We start from the raw sequence: 21657 nt of genomic DNA on the forward strand, positions 1-21657 counted from the left end.
TAGCCCAAAGCCATGGGTAAGTTTTTTTTGTCCGTATCCCCTGAGGAAATCCTGGATCATATTTGTGAAAATACTTCAGGTTAAAATGGTTGGGCTAAGGGAAAGTTACAGAAGATTCAACATTTGAATGAAAGTGATTTTCAACACTTCATTTAAGAGACATTTACCAACTTGCTCCCAATTAACACACACACACAAAAATGGCCTGAGCACAGTTTGGCACTTTGATGACTAATTACTTTTTGTTTTTTGTAGGTAGGGAAAAGTGGGAATGTACCAGCAGGCACTACAGTGGATAGTACCATCACACATCCGTCTGAGTTTGACTTTTACCTCTGTAGTCATGCAGGAATTCAGGTAATTTGGAGGCTGCTTCAGATCTTTGACTTGATATGAAGATATTTGCAAATTCAGCAACTAGCTTGCGTAGACTTATTATTTAACACTGTGCCTAACTTTGTTCATGCTTATATCCTAGAATTGTTATCTTTTGGTCTAGGTATCTGCTTGTAGGTGTGCTAGGCAGAAGTATTTCTGAGTTTAAGGAACAGGTTTCAATTATTTTCTCCTCTCGTGTCATGTCAGAAATATAATAATCAGGCCAGGTGCGGTGGCTCATGCCTGTAATCTGAGCACTTTGGGAGGCCGAAGTGGTCAGATCACCTGAGGTCATAAGTTTGAGACAAGCCTGAACAATGTGGTGAAACCCGTCTCTACTAAAAAATACAAAAATTAGCTGGGCATGGTGGCATGCATCTCTAGTCCCAGCTACTTGGGAGGCTGAGGCAGGAGAATTGCAAACCCCAGAGGCAGAGGTTTCAATGAGCTAAGATTGTGCCACTGCACTCCAGCCTCGGTGACAGAGCAACAGTCCATCTCAAAAAAAAATTAATCATAAAACTCTCTCCCCAGGGAACCAGCCGTCCCTCACATTACCAGGTCTTGTGGGATGACAACTGCTTCACAGCAGATGAACTCCAGCTGCTGACTTACCAGCTGTGTCACACCTATGTGAGGTGCACTCGCTCCGTCTCTATTCCAGCCCCTGCATATTATGCCCGACTTGTAGCATTTAGGGCAAGGTATCATCTGGTGGATAAAGATCATGACAGGCAAGTTTCTTAGGCACAGTAAAGTCTCTTTATATTTTAGCAGCATGTTAAAAAAAATGAGCCACTACAGAAAACTTTTTTAAGGATTTAAACTTCCTCTCAGGGTTTAAATTGTAAGGAACAAATACAAATTCATGTGCCTCTGAGAGCTTATAATGTGACTTTTGGTCCAAGAAGTGCTCAGGCTTGTTTATACTTGTATTGTGTCTCAAAAGGAGTTTAATTTGGAACTGCCTGTGGTTTTCCCACAGAGCAAAATGCATTTCAGTTCTGCTCAGGTCCTAAGTAGCCTCAAAGAGTGGTCAGCACAGTACCCCGGCTCCAGTCAAATCCACAGGGCTGTGGATTCTACTTCATGCAAGTTGGGAGGCCTAACCAGTTCACTTTGCTTTTGGTACATTCTAGAAAAATACCCCAGAGTGAATCTGGATGCGTGTGTGGGAGAGGGGATGCAGCCCATTCTCTCTCAAATAGGTATCTCAAGAGAATCGGAGAATCTGATATTTTGACCTATTCCTAAGCTCCTGTTAAATAGCTAAACAAGCTCTCTACATTAATTTTCTTTTCCAAATGACCATCTGTGAAGTGCAGCAGTTTCTGGGCTCTTCCCCAAGTCTGAATTCAGCTGCTAAATAGTAGACATTCCACTGCAAGTCTATTTCTGTAAGGATTGAAAATACACTGTTATGGAAAATGTCCAGCTGTGGCTTTGTACCTTCCATACTGCAATGTGCTTTCATTTATTCAGCATATTCATTAGGTATTGACTGTGTGCCCAGTATCGTGCTAGGTGCTAGAAATACTAACATGAGTAAGACATGTTTCTTGTGCACAGGGATTTTATGTTTCAGTACAGGAGACAATGCAGGCAAATATGCAACTAACAAGTAGCCCAAGTCAGTGTAGATAAAAGTGTAATGGGATACCAGAGGAGAGGCTTTTAAAGATTTCATAGCTGGATGGGTAGAATTTGGCTCTACAAAAAAGAGAAAAGAATTTTCAGAGCAGAGAGAACAATGGACACAAAGAAGAGAAAGCAAGTGACATGTTTGTACAGTAGCAAGTTTTCTTTGGCTGGAGGATATTAAAGGGGAACAGCAGACATGAGGCTGGAAAAGTATGTTAGAGCAAGACTGTTTGTTAAATGTAAAATGCTATTCCTAGGATAGAATAGACAGGACTTAACAGTTAATTGAATATTTGTGGTGGAGGAGAGGATGAAGTAAAAGATGGCTAAGATTTTGAGCCTAGAAGATAAGGATAACAATCATGTAAAGAGAAAGTCAGAAGAGGGAAGAGCTTGTCAAGCCCTTTATATTGCATGGTATCCTTAAGTAGTACGTTTAGAAGTTGTTGTTACTCCAAAAGACCGAAGTTCAGAGGAGTTATTAGGTATCCAAGGTTATATAGTTAGTGAGGGGAAGACAAGAAGAGACTGGTGGCACAGTAGCATATGCTGGGAGTCTCCTATGTTCCATCACTATGCCAGGTACATAGATGCATTCTTTCAACTAATGGTTTATTGAGACTCTGTTATGCTATGTGCTGGACACTAAGGATACAGTGGTGAGCAAGGGGGACAAAGTTGCTGCATTCTTGGAGTTTACATCCTGGTAGAAAAATAATTACCAAACTAAAAATTTAATTACAATTGTGTTTCGTACCGTGAAAGAAAAATATAGGATTCTGTGAGAGCATGTTCCAGGTGGCTCTGACCCAGACCTTAAAGTCAAAGAAGATTTCTATGGGGAAAAGTGACATTTGACTGAAGCCTAGAGAAATTAGCCAGGCGTAATGGGCAGTAGAAATCTTTACACAGATACTATTAAGGATTTGTGTCTTTGCAGCAGCCCATTAAAGTTCAAAGTAAAATTTTTTGAAAATTCTTGCAGCAGCCCATTAAAGTTCAGTTGAGCCAGCTGATATTTAGAGGGACATAACAAATTATTTCAAGAAGCCAAAGCTTGAGCCTAAGATCTCCTAGAATCTAGTACTGTTTGTGCTATTTGAAACCTGAAGTTCGAAATGGTCTTCTGTTACAGCTGTTCTTTTTTTTTTTCTTTTTGCTTTCTTTTTTTTTATTTTCTTTACAGTGCGGAAGGCAGTCATGTGTCAGGACAGAGCAACGGCCGGGATCCTCAGGCCTTGGCTAAGGCTGTGCAAATCCACCATGATACCCAGCACACGATGTATTTTGCCTGAGAGTTTCAGAAAAAAGAACTCAACCAGTTTGGCACCCCATGCAGCCTCAAAATGTTTCAAATGCCTACCGCCTCTAGATGGAGCCAAGTTGACTTCAGGTGGTTTTCTACCAGCAGCTCGGAATAGTTGCACTGAATCTATACTTTGCAGCACTGTCTGATGCGTCAACAAAATTGAGCCATTTTTTTAAAGTAATAGATACTCATAGATTATCTTTTCTGATGCACTGGACTGAATTTTTACCTCAATGTGCAAAGGCTAATGAGCCTGAACTTTCTAAAGGACTTTACAAGAAGGATTTCTATGGAATATTTTGCTAGCTGTGGTGTTCACCGCATCCCTCTAGTCTTAGAAGAGAAGATTATTCCTTTTTTCTGTAGTCATTGAGTGGGGTGTATGCATAAGTGGGAGAGAAAAACCAAACAATCTACTTCAAGTTCAGTGTAACTATCTAATTGTATGGGTCCATAGACTTTTTAATGAAGATTTCTGACTTTGCCACTGTAAATGCCTTTAACGAGCATTAATTTTTGAAAGTTTTACAGAGTTTTATTAGTTTTACTACTTTATCTTATTGATCTCTGCAGACTTGTGCTGGTGCAAGAACATGCTGCCAGGCAATTTGCACTATATTTGGCTGCAGATTCAAATAGGCAGTTCTCTTATTTGGTCGACTTTTGTGAATGTGTGACATAAACAGATGTAATGCATGTCACAGTGACAGAGATAACACTGCCATGGTAAAAGTACTCATGTTTCCCCCATTTGAAAAAAAAAATTAGCTTTTAGTATTTTTCCAAGTTTTCAAAAGTGCCCATTTTATGCTGCTATGTGGTTTGTTAGATCTAAATGATTTTTAAACTTTTCTCATAGAAACTTAACTTTGGCAATAAACATTTTTTAAGGTCTCTCCTCTTCCTTCCCCAACAGTGTAGTTTTCTAGATGAGATTTCGCTATGATTTTATCAGCTCTTTCTTATATATCTTAATCTGGCAATTTCTGAAACCAGTCAGAAAAGACATTTATTTCCATGCCTTTTTAAATAATTATTTTTACCTGTTTCATATTCACAGTTGGTGTCCTGTCACTTTGTTTTAAAATAAGCTAGAACCAGGATGCTTCCTTATTGGAAAGGCTTTGCCAGTCCTTAAGGTACATTGAGTGATGCTGCAACTTGCAAAAGTGTACCAGCATTTAACATTTCTTTTCCTGGGAATCAAGGTAACTCACACGACTACTTGCAGAACAAACTTTTTGCTTCTCTTTCGACCTGAAATGTACTTGGTGGGTTTTCCTTCCTTTTATTAAACTAAAACTGTGTGGAAAAGGTCGATTTTTCTTAATAAATTCTGGATTCCCCTCACAGGGAGATGGGATTCCTTCCTTGCCCAAACAAAGGGAGTTTGCTCTACAGCCAGCATCAGTTAAAATGTAGGGGAAAATGTATTCTGTATGTAGTGTAGATAATACTTTGTGAATGGACAACAGTTACATAGTGTCTTGGTAGCTCCAGCCAGTGTTTCCCAGCCCAGATTTTACTGACTTGTAATTCTCTATCCAGGACATCACGAGTGAGAGATGGAAAGGGGGATAAAAGGCCTGGAGTCACACTCCATATAGCTGAGGAAGGTGCTAGGGAAGGAGATAGACACGATGTGGTGAAAACAATTTTGCCACCCCTGTCTGGAAACTGCTGGTGGAGAAATGATGGTGAAGGGTGTTTGCTTGAACTCATTAGATGGTCCAAATCGCATGAACTAGCCTTCTCAAAATCCCAGCAATATAAAGCACTGTTTTTCTTCAGTCGTTTAAACAAACTTGTAAATACATTGAAGTTTACATTTCCATGTGCTGTTGATCAGCAGCACCACCCGTGTTTGCTGAGACTGGTCTCCGAGAGAGTTTTACAATGTTGATCGAGGCCTGTTTCTCATTAGGATGAGTGCAGACGTCCTTAATCCCTGCAGACAGTGGGATGAAAGCAAGTTCTGTAACTGAAGCACAACATAGGCAGGAGTGAAGAGATGGCAGATGTTAATTTCTTTAAAATTTCCTTTCTCTTTTTTTTTTTTGCAAATACCTCACTTGGATAATACAAATCAGGACATGTTGGTGAGGGGCTGGCTGCTGCTTTTATTCGTTCTTGTTCAGGGAGAGCACAAAGAATACCCTTCAGCATGGCCACTCTGGACCCAAGAGGAGGAAAAAAACGGAAGCTTTTTTAGGAGAAGGAGGACTCGCTGGAGTCCAAAATGCAAAGAACTCTTGGTGGCTGGCTGGCTGGCCAGTGGGCACCACATCTGCACCTGAGTGCCTCGGGCTTGCTTATTAATAACGCACAGAAGAAGCATCACTTCTCACCATCTCCTGGCATGTATGGAGCAGGGAGCAAGGCCATGTGCCAGAAAGTCCTGATTAGCTTGCCTTGCTCTACGCTTGACCTCAAACAATACCCCTTGTAAGACCTCAGTCAGTCCTGGTACACTGGGGTAAATCAGTGTGGTGGTAGAATAAAAGCCGGGAGGCCTATTTTTATAGGAAAATAGTACCACTAAAGGTGCAATGCTGTCATTTTGGACAAAAGGAAAGATATTTGGAAGAACTGGGATTATTGGCAAAAACTTGCTGAGGGGTGAATCTTTAAGAGCTAATCACTGCAGAATCAGAGTTGCAGCAATACGATTGCAAGCAAGTCTGAATGCATAGTTTTACTCTAATTCGGCTTGACAATTTGAATAGGTAACCCCTTTGGGACTGACTGAATCGTAATGCATGTGTCAATCAATGGGAGGTGTGCATTCTCTAGAAGTAGTTTTAGGCTGTTTGGTTTGTTTTTATTTTTTAAATGCAGCCTGTTTAGGCACTGTCATGTGGTGTGAAAGATTTAAATGTAACAACGCTAAAGAGTAACCATTTGGGGATATAAGAAGTGGGGACATTGGCCGGCTGCGGTAATCCCAGCACTTTGGGAGGCCGACGCAGGTGAATCACCTGAGGTCAGGAGTTCGAGACCAGCCTGACCAACATGGTGAAACCCACATGTCTACTAAAAATACAAAAATTAGCTGGGCATGGTGGCGGATGCCTGTAATCCCAGCTACTCGGGAGGCTGAGGCAGGAGAATCGCTTGAACCCAGAAGGCGGAGGGTGCAGTGAGCTAGATTGCGCCACTGCACTCCAGCCTGGGCAACAAGAGTGAAACTCTGTCTCAAAAAAAAAAAAAAGAAGTGGGGACATTATGAGGGTGGTGATGACCCAAATGTTGAACCAATTATGTTTTGGTGGTGGTGGTATTAGCTATTGAATCCTGAATGGTTTATAAAGTGAATTAGCTGGCTGAATGTAGCCAGTGTTCTGGGCATCAGAACATATTCATTCTTACTGTAAATTCTATTTGCTGCTTCCAAAGGTGATGATTTTCAAGCAGACATGTTCTATATGGTCTGTGTTTTAGGATCTGGTGCCCGGCCTATATCAGAGCCTACCTACCTGGCAAAGCTGCCTACCCTTCGAGTGGGAAAATAGAATCCACTGTTTAACAAGGCTCACTCTCTCCACCCTGTCCTAACAATCTTTTGTGAATGTGCTGTAAGATTTTCTTGCTCAATAGCAAGGTGGTAGCTCTGCTTTCATTTTAAGAAAGTGGAGGCTGAGGGCATTGTATCAGTACTGCTTCAACTCCAAGAAGTTTTCCTTGTAAAATTAAAGAAAAGATCTTGTTGTTGATTCACCATTTTCTTATGCCTTGCTATTGACATATTCATGCTCTTTCTATGTCTAGTGGCTGAAAATGTTCGCATTTCTTCATTTGACTAATGGTGTGATTTTTGTTTCTATATTAGACCTGTAATGTTTTAAATGTATTTTATTAAATTTGGACTGGATGTATGTCTCTAGCAATACGAGGTACTTTCTAAACTATTAAGGGAGGGGCTGTATCCCCATGTTGAGATAAGATGATGATTGTTTAAATTTTGCAATTTTTTTTTTTTGGCCTGCAGGGATGTTTTGTGTGTATGTGTCCAGAAAAGGAATAAATTGGCATTCTTGTGCCAAAAGTTGTTTTTCTTGTCAATTGTCTAATAAATATGCAGTACACTGTAATGGCAACATACATGTTGCTTTTTAAAAACAATTTTCTCAATATGAGAAATTTTACAAAGAACAGTGGAAGAACTTTGTGTTTTTAACTCCTGGGTCTCCCTATTTTTAAAAATTGCTGTTTGGTATATAATTATTATGTGTCAATTAAAACTAAAATAAAACTTTTAAAAAAGAAATCGCTATTTGGGAATTTTAGAAGAGCTTTCAGTAACATTTCACATATGAAAACTTTTACAAGATTGATTGGAGTTCTGGATATGGCTCTTAATGGAAAGATCTATTTAAGCAATGCTTGAGAAGAATCTTCAGTCTCCAGAGGGCAGTATGGCTGCTACACACTTTATAAGACTTAACTTATCCAGAGGAGAAGCTGTTCAAATTCATCCAACCTGGGGCTGTCCAATCTCATGTTTATAAAAATTCCCACCAGCAAAGCCCTTTTGCTAAGTTATGGCAGGGACAATTCCTTAGGGAATTTATAGTTTGCCAGAGGAGAAAGTTCTGCATATAACTCTACTAGAAGGTAGCTGTTTTTTCCATCTGTGTACTACTATCTCCTCCATATTTATCAGTTATCAAACATTTATCATGAACTGCGTGCATGCCTTGCTCTGCCTAGGTGCTGGGAACACAGAAGAGTAAAAGCTTAATTCTTCAAAGAATTCATTTTAATCTAGCATGGGATGGAGGAAGAGGCAGTGAGATTAACAATGAGTGTCTACTTTATTTTTTTCCCTTTTTTGAGACAGAGTCTTGCTCTGTCTCCCAGACTGGAGTGTGGTGGCGCAATCTCGGCTCACTGCAACCTCTGCCTCCCAGGTTCAAGCGATTCTCCTGCCTCAGCCTCTGGAGTAGCTGGGATTACAGGCACCTGCCACCACACCCGGCTGATTTTTGTATTTTTAGTAAAGATGGGGTTTCATCATGTTAGTCAGGCTGGTCTTGAACTCCTGACCTCGCGATCCACCCGCCTCAGCCTCCCAAAGTGCTGGGATTACAGGCATGAGCCACCGTGCCCGGCCCAGTCACTTTATTTATTTATTTATTTTTTTTTTTTTTAAGACAAGGTCTTGCTCTGTCACCCAGGCTGGAGTACAGTAGCAGGATCATGGCTCATTGCAGCCTTGACCTCCTAGGCTCAAGCGACCTTCGCACCTCTGCCTGCTGAGTAGCAGGGACTACAGGAGGTGCACATCACCATGCCTGGCTACTTTTTGTATTTTTTTTGTAGAGATGGTGTTTTGCCATGTTGCCCAGGCTGGTCTCAAACTCCCAGGCTCAAGCAATCCTCCCACCTTGGCCTCTCAAAATGCTGTGGGAGCCACCGCACCTGGCCTGTCAGTCATTTTCTATTGACATCTTTATCCCACAACAGAGTGTTGCTGGGCATTGTATCAATACTGCTTCAACTCCAAGAATTTTTCCTTATAAAATTAAACAAAAGATCATGTTACTGATTAACCATTTTGTAGTCAGAAACCATGAGGTAGTCAGAAAATAAAAAAAAAAACAGTGTTGCTGGGATGAAGATATCAGTATAAAGTGACTGACAAGCTGGGTCAAATGCTTTCCCTTACTCCTTCTTTGAGAGATAGAATCCCTCTTTTTTTTTTTTTTTTTTTATTTTATTTTGGGAGATGATAGAATATTTTTTATTTTTTTAATTTCATTTTGGGAGATAGAATCTTTTTTTTTTTTTTTTTCAGATGGAATCTCACTCTGCCACCCATGCTGGAGTGCAATGGTGCAATCTCAGCTTACTGTAAACTCCACCTCCCTGGGTTCAAGCGATTATTCTGCCTCAGCCTCCCAAGTAGCTGGGATTACAGGTGTGTGCCACCACACCCAGCTAATTTTTGTATTTTTAGTAGAAACAGGGTTTTCACCTTGTTGGCCAGGCTGGTCTCAAACTCCTGACCTCAGGTGATCCACCCACCTCAGCCTGCCAGTGTGCTGGGATTACAGGCATGAGCCACTGTGCCCAGCTGGAAACCTCATTTTGTATGATTCAGGTGTGTCCAAATGGCCTTACTCCCACCTCACCCCCCACCACTTGTGCCATGCTCATGTCTGTCCCTGAATTTCTGGGGATCTAACATCAATCAGGAATGGCTCGTGTGCCCACTCCTGTTTGTGGGGTGGTGGCCAGTAAGTAGGGCAAGAACGGACCGATCAGCACCATCACAAGTCATGTGTTCTTTCTGTTTCTCGTTTTCTTTTTCTCTGTCTCTTGCCTCTGATTTCTTCTGCATTGACTATTCTCCAGAAGCTAGTGGCAAGTCTTTTTTTTTTTTTTTAACAGGGTCTTGCTCTGTTGTCCAGGCTGAAGCAGAGTGGTATTATCATAGCTCACTGCAACCTCAAACTCCTGGGCTCAAGTGGTTTTCCTGCTTCAGCTTCCTAAGAAGCTGGGACTACAGGAGTGTGCCATCATGCCCAGCTAACTTAAATAAAACAACTGTAGAGATGTAGTCTTCCTATGGTGCCCAGGCTGACATTTTTTTAAGAGATGAGATCATGCTATGTTGGCCTCAAACTCCTGGCCTCAAGTGATCTCCCCATCATCAGCCTCCCAAGTAGCTGGGGTTGTAGGTGCAAGCCACCACGCCTAGCTAATGGCAAGTCTTTAGGAAGAAGAGGGAAAAAATCAGGGGCAAGTGGGTTGGAAGAAAATAAATTTAGTTTAACAAACATTTCTGGAGTTTCTATTACGTGCTAGAAAATACAAAGATGAAAGACAAAGGTTCTGGCCATCAAGGGGTTCACTTGCAAACCTGGGGCCACATGTATAAAAAGGTAGCTTTGAGAGTTAAGTGGTGCTATAAGAAATGTATACATGGAACCATGGTATCACTTAAATAGGTCCTTAACCCAGTCTAGGGGATCAAGGAAGCCTTCTTAGAAAAACTGATAACTGAGTTGTCTCAGAAAGAATAAGAATTTTATAAATGAACAAGGTGAAGGAAAGCATTCCAGGAATTCTGGTCATGGGCAAAGGCACAGACAAAAAAAGAAAAAGATCATGATATGTCTGAATTACAAGCAATCTTAGTAGTCTTTAATTATAAGGGGTGAGGGAGGAATTGGACTCAAAGCAGGCACCAATTCCTGACAGGACAGGACAGAAGTTAAATGGCGTTTTACAGAGTTTAGAGTTTATCTCATAGGTACAGGGAAATAACAGACTCTGATCCGTGTTAATTTTGCCAGCAGTATTGTGAGTAGATTAAAGCTAAAGTTCTGCTGAAGAGAAGTTAAAGTTTTCCTGCAATAGCCAAGCAAAAGATGATGAGGCTTGAATTCAAGCAGTGATACTGCCATTGAAGAGAAGGAGTGAACACATGAGGTAGTCAGAAAATAGAAAAAGCAGAACTTGGTGGCAAAGTGGATACACAGAATGAGGGAAGGAGGCAGACTCATTAGAACGGCTCCGAGGTTTCTGGCTTGGGCACTGAGAGAATAAACACAGGAGAAGCAGCAGATTTTTAGGAAGGAGGAAGGTGGTAAGTTCAGTTTTGTACAAGCTGGAGATGAAAGCTGGTGCCTATGGCCTGGAAAAACAGATTGGAAGCCATAAATATATAGGTGGTAATTAAAACCATTCAAATGTGTGCCCAGAAAGATCATGCAGGCCAAGAAGAGAAGAAAGACATAGAAGCCTAGGGGACACAAATATTTAAAAGGTAGACAGAGGAAGAGGAATGTCCAAAGGAAATAAAACATGAATGGCCCCAGTGCAGTGGCTCATACCTGTAATCCCAACTCTTTGGGAAGCCAAGGCAGGTGGATTACAAGATCAGGAGTTCCAGACCAGCCTGGGCAACATGATGAAACCCCATCTCTATAATACAAAAATTAACCAGGTGTAGTGGCAGGTGCCTGTTATCCCAGCTACTCGAGAGGCTGAGGCGAAAGAATCATCTGAAGCCAGGAAGCTGAGGTTTCAGTGAGCCGAGATTGTGCCATTGCACTTCAGCCTGGGCAACAGAGGGAGACAGACAAAAACAAAAACAAAACAAACAAACAAACAAACTTGGACAAATGGATAAAAGAGAACAAGTTGTCCTAGAAATCAAGGGAAAAGAACATTTCATCAAGTATGTACAGGATAGGCTGTGTAGGAGTTAGCCATGTGACACTGAGCAAGTTAACCTCTCTTAGCCTCAGTTTTCTTATTCATAAAATTGAGATAGTGCTACCACTTACATTCCAGGGTTAGAAGGATTAGATGAGATCATATATGTAAAGGCTTGGAAACATGTACGCATAAGCTACAAAGAAGAAGGAAGTGGCCAACTGTCCAATAGTGATCTAAAAAGACAAAATCTGAAAAGTTTCCATTGGAATTTGCAGCAAGGAAGTTATAGGTGACCCTGATGAAAGGAATGTCTGCGGCTGGAGAAGGCAGAAGCTTGACTATAGAGATCTGAAGAACCTGTAGTACTATTGTTGGCAGGTTGGCTATAAAGAGAGTGAATTCTGATATTAGCTGGGGTGGGAAATTTTTCATTTTTCAGAATGGGAGAGATCTGAGCACATTTACGCACTAGGGAAAGAGTCAGTGAAGAGGGAGAAATTGGAAATAATGGAAAGGGCAAAGATGTATAATAGAGGGCAAACTTGAAGGAAGTTGGAGGGAATGAGATCTGATGTATAAGTGGAAAAAACTGGAAGAGGAAAGAGTGGGAGAATACTCTACTGTATCCCTTTTCTAACTTTTTAAGTGTATACATATAGAAAAATATACAAATCTTTTTTTATTTTTATTTTTTGAGATGGAGTCTTGCTCTGTTCCCCAGGCTGGAATGCGGTGGCATGATCTTGACTCACTGTAACCTCTGTCTCCTGGGTTCAAGCAATTCTCCTGTCTCAGCCTCTGGAGTAGCTGGGACTACAGGCACCTGCCACCATGCCAAGCTAATTTTTGTATTTTTTAGTAGAGGCGGGGTTTCATCATATTGACCAGGCTGGTCTTGAACTCTTGACCTCGTGATCTGCCTGCCTCAGGCTCCCAAAGTGCTGGGATTACAGGTAGGGACCACTGCACCTGGCCCTTTTTTTCTTTTTCTTTGAGACAAAGTCTCACTCTGTTGCTCAGGCTGGAGTGCAGTGGCGCCATCTCGGCTCACTGCAACCTCCGCTTCCTGGGTTAAGGCAATTCTCCTGCCTCAGGCTCCCAAGTAGCTGGGATTACAGGCATGCACCACCACGCCTGGTTAATTTTTGTATTTTTAGTAAAGATGAGTTTCACCATCTTGGCCAGGCTGGTCTTGAACTCCTGACCTCGTGATCCACCTGCCTCAGCCTCCCAAAGTGTTGGGATTATAGGCATGAGCCATTGTGCCCAGACCTAAAATATACAAATCTCAAATGTGGAGCCCAGCTTTTCACAAGCAAAGACATTCATGTAACTTCCACCCAGATTTAAAAACAGAAATCCTCCAGGACCCCTTCTGAGTCACTATCTGAGCCTGTTCTGCTCAAAGATGGCCACTATCTTTTTTTTTTTTTTTTACTTTAGGTGCATACTATATCTGTCATTTCTCCCCATGTTATCCCTCCCCACCCTCCCCACCACCCCCCAACTGCCCCCAGTGTGTGATGCTCCCCTCCCTGAGTCCACGTGTTCTCATCGTTCGACACCCACCTATGAGTGAGAACATGCAGTGTTTGGCTTTCTGTTCTTGTGTCCATTTGCTGAGAATGATGGTTTCCAGATTCATCCAAGTCCCTACAAAGGACACGAACTCATCATTTTTTATGGCTGCATAGTATTCCATGGTGTACATGTACCATATTTTCTTTGTCCAGTCTATCATTGATGGGCATTTGGGTTGGTTCCAGGTCTTTGCTATTGTACACAGGGCTGCAATGAACATATGTGTGCATGTGTCTTTGCCACTATCTTTTTTTAAGACAGTTGTTTTTTGTGGTGTAATTGATATACAAAAGCTGCACATATTTAATGTTAAAATTTAATGGGTTTGAACATGCATGACCAAAATCAAACATATCCACTGTCTTAAGCTGGGTGTGATGGCACAAGTCTGTAGTTCCAGCTACTTGGGAGGCTGAAGCAGAAGGATCTCTTGAGGCCAAGAGGTCAATGCTGCAGTGAACTATGATAACACCTGTGAGTAGCCACTGCAATCCAGCCTGGGCAACAGCGTGAGACCTTGTCTGTTAAAAACAACAACAACAGGCTGGGCGTGGTGGCTCATACCTGTAATCCCAGCACTTTGGGAGGCCGAGGCCGGCAGATCACAAGGTCAGGCATTCAACACCAGCCTGGACAACATGGCGAAACCCCATCTCTACAAAAATTAGCCAAGTGTGGGGGAGGGCGCCTATCCTCCCAGCTACTCAGGAGTCTGAGGCAGGAGAATCGATTGAATCCTGGAGGCGGAGATTGCAGTGAGCTGAGATCGTGCCACTGCACTCCAGCCTGGGTAACAGAGCAAGACTCTGTCTCAAAAAGCAACAACAACAACAAACACAACAAACAAAACAGGCCAGATTCCATGGCTCATGCCTATAATTCCAGCACTTTGGAAGGCCAAGGTGGGTGGGTGGATCCTTTGAGCTCAGAAATTTGAGACCAGCCTGGGCAATGTGGCAAGACCCTGTCTCCACAAAAAAATTTAAAAATTAGCCAGGTATGGTGGCACCTACCTGTAGTCCCAGCTACTCCGGTGGCTGAGGTGGAAGGATCAATTGAGCTAGGAGGTCAAGGCTGTGCATCTGAAAAACAAGAACAAAAACAAAAACACTGTCTTAATTTGTCACACCACAGGTAGTTTTGCTTGTTTTGAATTTATATAGATAGAATCTTTTGTTTTTGGCTTCTTTTGCTCAATTTTATGTTTATCGGATTCATCCATGTTGTTGTATATAACAGAGATGTGTTCATTTTTATTGCTATATGGTATTCCATTATATGAATAGACCACAATCCATTCATCAGGTTTTGGCACTGTGGTTGTTTCTATCTTTCGGCTGTTGTGAATAATGCTCCTGTGAACATGGGTGAACAAATATCTCTTCAAAGCCCCTTTTCAATTTTTTTAGGCATATACTCAGAAGTAGAATTGCTGAATCATATGGTAATTCGAGGTTTAATTTTTGAGGAACTGCCATACTGTTCTCTATAGCAGCTACACCAGTTTACATTCCTACCAGCATGTAGGGTAGGTCGGGTTCCGGTTTCTCCACATTCCCACCAATGCTTATTTTCTGTTGTTTTTATTTTTTTTAACAATAATCATCCTAATGAATGCGAAATGGTATCTCATTGTGGTTTTGATTTTCATTTCTCAAATTGTTAGTGATATTGAACATAATTTAGAGTGCTTACTGGCCATTTGTATGTTTTCTTTGGAGAAATATCTATTCAAGTTCTTTGCCTGCTTTTGTTGTTTGTTTTGTTTTTGAAATGGATTCTCTCTCTGTCTTCCAGGTTGGAGTGTGATGCTATGATCATAGCTCACTGGAGCCTCAACCTCCTGAGCTCAAGAGATTATCCTGCCATAGTTTCCCAAGTATCTGGAACTACAGGTGCACAGCACAACACCCAGCAAATAATTTTTTAATTTTTTGTACAGACAGGGGTCTCACTAAGTTGCCCAGGCTTATCTCAAACTCCTGGGCTCAAGTGATCACCCTACCTAAGTCTCCTAAAGTGTTAGGATTACAGGCATGAGCCACCATGCCTGACTCTAGTTCCTTAATTTCTGAATGACAATTTCAATAAGTAATATTGTTTGATGGTTTTTTCTTTCAGCACTTTGAAGCTGCTATTCTATTGTCTTTCAGCTTCTGTTGTCCTATTGGAAATGTAACTACGAGCTCCTGTGAAGATAATTTCCTTTTTTCCTCTGTTTCCTTTTTTTTTAATATACGAAGTCTCACTGTGTTGCCCAAGCTAGAGTGAAGTGGCGCGATCTCAGGTCACTGCAACCTCCACCTCCTGGGTTCAAGCAATTCTCCTGCCTCAGCCTCCCCAGTAGCTGGGAATACAAGCACAAAACACCATGCCCGGCTAATTTTTTTGAATTTTTTAGTAGAGACAGGGTTTCACTATGTTGGCCAGGCTGGTCTTGAACTCCTAACCTCGTGATCCACCTGCCTCAGCCTCCCAAAGTGCTGGGATTACAGGCGTGAGCCACCAACCATGTTGGGCCTCCTCTGGTTATTTTTAGCATCTTCTTTTACTCTTTGGTTCGCAACATTTTTACTATAATAGGCCTAGGCATTTTTGTATTATCCTTCTGAGGACTGTCTCACTCATGTTTGTGAAACCAACACACAGTGTTTGGCATATAGTAGGTGCTCTGCTCTTTAATGTATGGTAAACAAATGAAATCCATAGGGTGCCACAGATACTTATAGAAGCAATGCTTGGGGCCAGGCGTGGTGGCTCATGCCTGTAATCCCAGCACTTTGGGAGACCGAGGGAGGTGGATCACCTGAGGTCAGGAGTTCAAGACCAGCCTGACCAACATGGAGAAACCGCATCTCTACTAAAAATAAAAAATTAGCCAGGGCGTGGCAGCTCATGCCTGTAATCCCAGCTACTCGGGAGGCTGAGGCAGGAGAATTGCTTGAACCTGGGAGGCAGAGGTTGGAGGTTGCGGTGAGCCAAGATTGCACCATTGCACTCCAGTCTGGACAACAAGAACGAAATTCTGTCCCCTCCAAAAAAAAAAGAAGCAATGCTCAAACTTCTCTCTGCCCTAAACCTTGCTGTCCTGGTAATACTGTCTCATTTAATCCTGAACTCCAGGCCTTGTGATCTCCTTCCGTGTCCTGCCTCCTGGGCCTTGCACTTGGCATTTGGGCTTGGTTTCTCTTATATTTAGTCTTGCTTCCTCCAACTGCCTTTAGGGTCTTAGTGTCCCATGTGATATTAACCCTCCAGCCCCCCAAGTGTGTGGGCTGTCAGGAAGAGAATCCATATATTAGGAATAATGAAGAGTTTTAAAATTCTTATTTAAAAAGATCCCAAATTCGGCCAGGCATGATGGCTCATGCCTATAATCCCAGCACTTTGGGAGGCCGAGGTGGGTGAATCATGAGGTCAGGAGTTCAAGACCAGCCTGACCAAGATGGTGAAACCCTGTTTCTACTAAAAATACAAAAAAAAAAAAAAAAAAAAATAGCCAGGCATGGTAGCAGGCATCTGTAATCCCAGGTACTCGGGAGGCTGAGGCAGATAATTGCTTGAACCTGGGAGTTGGAGGTTGCAGTGAGCCAAGATCCTACCACTGCACTCCAGCCTGGGCCACAGATCAAGACTCTGTCTCAAAAAAAAAAAAAATCCCAAATGCAATGACAATTTATTTTACATATGATCTTTCAGTACATAACATTTTATATAGTTGTAATGTTATTAGGATTTTATATTCCGATTTTGCATTAACTGCCAAATAATGATCAGTCATTGCCTTTCAAGACTGAGATCATGTGGTCACAATTTATTTGGCAAGCATTTACTGAACATCTATGGCCTGCCTGACACTGTGGTAGGCACTGGGGCTACAGTGATAAATAATATATGGTTTTCTGGTTTTCTTCATGCTTTTGAGAGTTACATGTTTAATGGGAGAAAGAGGATGAAGAAGAGGAAGGCTATGTCAACAAAGGAGACCAGCAAAGTATTTTATGTTGGACCACAGGAAGGGCAGGAAGGGACACAGGGGAGGGAATGTCAGGAAGTTGTCATGAAGGCAGGAAGGCATGACCTGAGTTTTGAAATACAAGTGGGTTTCACTAGTCAGATGGAAATGTTGAAGTTATAGGGCATTAATAAATCATATCCTCTTCTCTGTACCAGTTCAGAACACATTGAAAAGTAGATATCAAGAAGGTGGAGGAAGGGCCGGGAGTAGTGGCTCTAGTGGCTCACTCCTGTAATCCCAGAACTTTGGGAGGCTGAGGCGGGCGGATCATCTGAGGTCAGAAGTTTGAGACTAGCCTGGCCAACATGGTGAAATCCTGTCTCTACTAAAAATACAAAATTATCCGGGTGTAGTGGCACACACCTGTAGACCTGTAGTCCCAGCTACTCCGGAGGCTGAGGCAGGAGAATCTCTTGAACTGGGAAGCGGAGGTTGTAGTGAGTCGAGATTGTGCCATTGCACTCCAGCCTGGGCGACAAGAGTGAAACTCTGTCTCAGAAAAAAACATAAATAAATAAAGTTTGCTGAAAAGCAAGATGTTGACTTAATTGCTAATAAGACTTAGATGAGAGGGCATGCTTAGAAGTGAGGGCAAATGATAATGCTAGTATTCCTTTTTATTTAATGTACTTTGCCTGCCTAGACACAATAAGTGCAGGACAACCTTGGCTTATCACACAGATCACACAGGGAAGGAGCCTACTTCTCTAAGCCTACTGATTAAACACAGTAAGGTAAAATTGAAAGAAAAAAAAACCCCATCAAACATTGACAATAGCACCAGCTAGGTGCCGTGGCTCATGCTTATAATTTTGATATTTTTTGAGGCCAAGGTAGGTGGATCACTTGAGCTGGGGAGTTCAAGACTAGCCTAAGCAACATGATGAAATCCCACCTCTACAAAAAAAAAAAAAAAAAAAAATCAGCCCCAGCTACTCAGAAGGCTGAGATGGAAGGATCACCTGAGCCCCGGAGATTGAGGCTGCAGCCATGACTGCACTGCTGCAACCTCGAGCCTGGGCGACAGAGTAAGACCGTCTCCAAAAAAAAAAAAGAAAGAAGAAAGAAAAAATAGCACTAAAAATGTAAAATACTTAGGGATAGATCTGAAAACAAAAATGTGCAAGATCTGTACATTGAAAACCAGAAAACATTACTTAGAGAACTGAAAGACAACCTACCCAAGTGGAAAAACATACTATGTCCATGGATGAAAAGACTCAATATTGTTAAGGTGTTATTTGTCCCCAAAATGATTTGTAGATCTAACACAACCCTAATCAAAAGTCAACTGGCTTTTTTTTTTGGTAGAAATTTATGCTTGATTCTAAAATTTATATGGAAATAAAAAGAACCTAGAATAGCTACACACACACACTTTAGAAAGAAAAACATAGTTGGATAACTTATACTACCTGTGGAGGGCAGATTCTGAGATGGCCCCATGAGCCCCACCTCCTGTGAGTGTGGGTGAACCTGTGACTTGCTTTTAACCAATAGAATACGTCAAAGATGCTGGGATGCCTCTTTACGATTACATTAAGTTATAAAAGACTCTCTTGCTAGCAGATCCACTCTAGAGTCTTCTCTTCTCCTTTCTGGCCATGTTGAGGAAGCTCATGTGGCAAGGAATTGGGGAGGTCCCCAGAAGATAAGGGTGCCCACCAGCTGCCAAACAACAAAAAACTGAAGCTCTCAGTTTCAGGTTGCTAACAACCATGTGAGCTGGAAAGTGAATTATTTTTCAGTTCAGTCTCCAGATAAGAATCCAGCCCTGGCTAACATACATCTTGATTACAGTCTGTGAGATGCTTCACAGAGGATTTAGCTAAACCTGGACTCTTGACCCACAGAGACTATGAGATAATAAATATGCGTGTGTGTTAAGCCTCTAAATTTTATTAATTAATTAATTAATTTATTTATTTATTTTGAGACAGTCTCACTCTGTCGCCCAGGCTGGAGTACAGTGGCATAATCTCTGCTCACTGCAAATTCCACCTTCCGGGCTCAAGTGATTCTCCTGCCTCAGCCTCCTGAGTATCTGAGATTACAGGCACACGCCACCACCCCCAGCTAATATTTGTATGTTTAACAGAGACGGGGTTTCACCATGTTGGCCGGCTGGTCTCGAACTCCTGACCTCAAGTGATCCACCTACTTCGGCCTCCCAAACTGCTGGGATTACAGGCTTGAGCCACTGCGCCCAGCCAAGCCTCTAAATTTGTAGTAATTTGTTATGTATCAATAGATAACCAATTATACTATCTGATCTCAAGATTTATTATATAGCCACAGTAATCAAGACAGTATGGTATTTGGCATAAAGAGATATGTGGAACAGAGAGGATAATCCAGAAATAGCCCAAGACATACATAATCAGTATGATTTTCAACACAAGTGCCAAGGCAATTTAATGGAGGCAACGTTTTCCACAAATCATGCTGGAACAATTGGATAGCCATGAGCAAAAAAATGAAAATGAGCTGGAAATGGATTAGAGACTTGCCGGATGTGGTAGCTCACATCTGTAATCCCAGCGCTTTGGGAGGCTGATACTTGAGGCCAGGAGTTCAAGACCAGCCTGGGCAACATAGCCAAGACTCCACCTGTGCCAAAAAAAATTTAAAAAAAAATTAGCCAGGAGTGGTGGTGTGGTCCCAGCTACTCCAGACACTGAGGCCAGAGGATGGCTTGAGCCTGAGAGGTCAAGGCTGCAGGCTGCAGTGAGCTATGATGGCGCTACTGCACTCCACTCTAGCCTGGGTGACAGAGTGAGATCTTGTCTCCAAAATAAAAATAAGGAAATGTTTAAAAGATTTTTAGACAAATGGTCATAGCAATTTTATTTATAACACCAAACTGAAAACAACCCAAATGTCCATCAGCATATGAATAAATATACAAATTGTCATATATCCATACAGTGGAGCACACTCAGCAATAAAATGGAAAGAACTTTTTTTTCTTCCTTTCTTTTTGTGAAAAGTGATGGTAAGGTCCAGGGAAACGAACTATTGATTCACACAACAACATGGGTGAATCTCAAAAAAAATACTTGCGGTGAGTGGAAGAAGCCAGACCCGCTCTTTCCCAAATTATTCCAGTTATATAAAATACTACAAAATGAAAACTCATCTGTGGCAACAGAAAAGAGATTCGCAGTTGTAGAGGAAAGGGCAGAGAGGGACGAGAGGCAGGAAACAAAGGGGTCCGAGTAAAGTTTTGGAGGGAATGAATAAGGTTGTTATCTTGATTGTTGTGAAGGTTTCATGTGTGTTTAATTGTGTCAAACCTCATCAGACCGCACACTTTAAACGTGTGTAGTTTTTTTGTTTGTTTGCTTGCTTTTGTTTTTTGTTGTTGTTGTTTGTTTTTAGTTTTGCTCCTGTTGCCCAGGCTACATGTAGTGGCACAATCTTGGCTCACTGCAACCTCTGCCTCCCGGGTTCAAGAGATTTTCCTGCCTCAGCCTCCCAAGTAGCTGGGATGACAGGCATGCACCACCACGCCTGGCTAACGTTGTATTTTTAGTAGAGACGGGGTTTCGCTATGTTGGTCAAGCTGATCTGGAATTCCTGACCTCAGGAGATCCACCCGCCTCTGCCCCGCAGAGTTGGGATTACAGGCGTGAGACACCGCGCCCGGCCATATGCAATTTATTTAATGACAATTATGCTCCAATAGAAGTTGGGGCTTGGGAAGGGGAAGAACCCAAGCTTTCTGCTGATTCAAGGACCTCGACTTAGGGACAGAAGGAGGAGCTAGATCACGCATGCCCGCTCCTTCCTCCGTGCTCACCAATCAGATGCCAGTTGTGTGACTCGGTGTGGGAGGAGTCAAATGTTGACCCGTGAGGACGCCACGTGAGAGGGAAGCCCGCTAAGCGAGCGCCTCGGGACTGCGTGAGGCCCAGGCCGAACTCGGGGGCCTTTTATCCTGAGGACATAGAGGAACAATTGGAGGACTATATTCAGGCAAGTAATTTAACTCGGTGTGCATTTTAAAGAAGCAGTTTGTAGCTGTGTGAAAAATGAGCTCAAGAGAGTGGGGAAAGACCTATTGTTGGCAGACTGTGGAGATCTACATATATATAAAATATACATATTTTTAAAAATTTTTTATGTATTTAATTTTTTTTCCTGTCAGCCTTCTCTTAAACTGTGAACTCTAGAGGGAAAGGACCTCATATTTATCAGCCAAGCGTTCTGCCTGTGGCCAGCGGCCCATACGTTTTTGTTGAAGGGGCTGACTAATCTCAGGTCACGCAGCTTGTTAGAGCCAGGATTCAAATCTAGGTCTTTTTGTCGTCAAACCTTGAGGTCTTTCCTTTAAAGCACAATGAAAATCTAAAAATATTTGGTATTCCTTTTAGAATTCATCAGTCGAATCCCTTCAGTGATGTTGCCAACCCTAAAATGCCCACCTTAAGAAATGTGAGACTTGTGAGGGGATATGGAGGGATTTGTGTGTTTTGAGAAATTACACAAGGTTGGCCTGGCATGCTGGCTCACTCCTGTAATCCCAACACTTTGGGAAGCCAAGGAGGGAGGATCCCTT

General features: G+C 42.1%; 1 protein-coding gene across 2 annotated transcripts in view; it reads left to right on the top strand.

Moving 5' to 3' along the window:
* AGO4 (argonaute RISC component 4) overlaps positions 1–7595 on the top strand; it is a 49088-nt gene extending 41493 nt beyond the window's left edge. The window contains exons 16-18 of one of the 2 annotated variants that reach the window (XM_017974556.4): positions 256–357; positions 913–1112; positions 3206–7595. In XM_017974556.4, coding sequence (XP_017830045.1) covers positions 256–357; positions 913–1112; positions 3206–3314 — 411 coding nt within the window. In that variant the 3' untranslated portion in view covers positions 3315–7595. The remainder of the gene's footprint in view (positions 1–255; positions 358–912; positions 1113–3205) is intronic. The other variant, XM_035250789.3, reaches the window with a different exon arrangement.
* Positions 7596–21657: the final 14062 nt, after the last annotated feature.

The sequence above is a fragment of the Callithrix jacchus genome, chromosome 7 (assembly GCF_049354715.1).
Source record: "Callithrix jacchus isolate 240 chromosome 7, calJac240_pri, whole genome shotgun sequence".
In the NCBI taxonomy this organism is placed as follows: domain Eukaryota; kingdom Metazoa; phylum Chordata; class Mammalia; order Primates; family Cebidae; genus Callithrix; species Callithrix jacchus.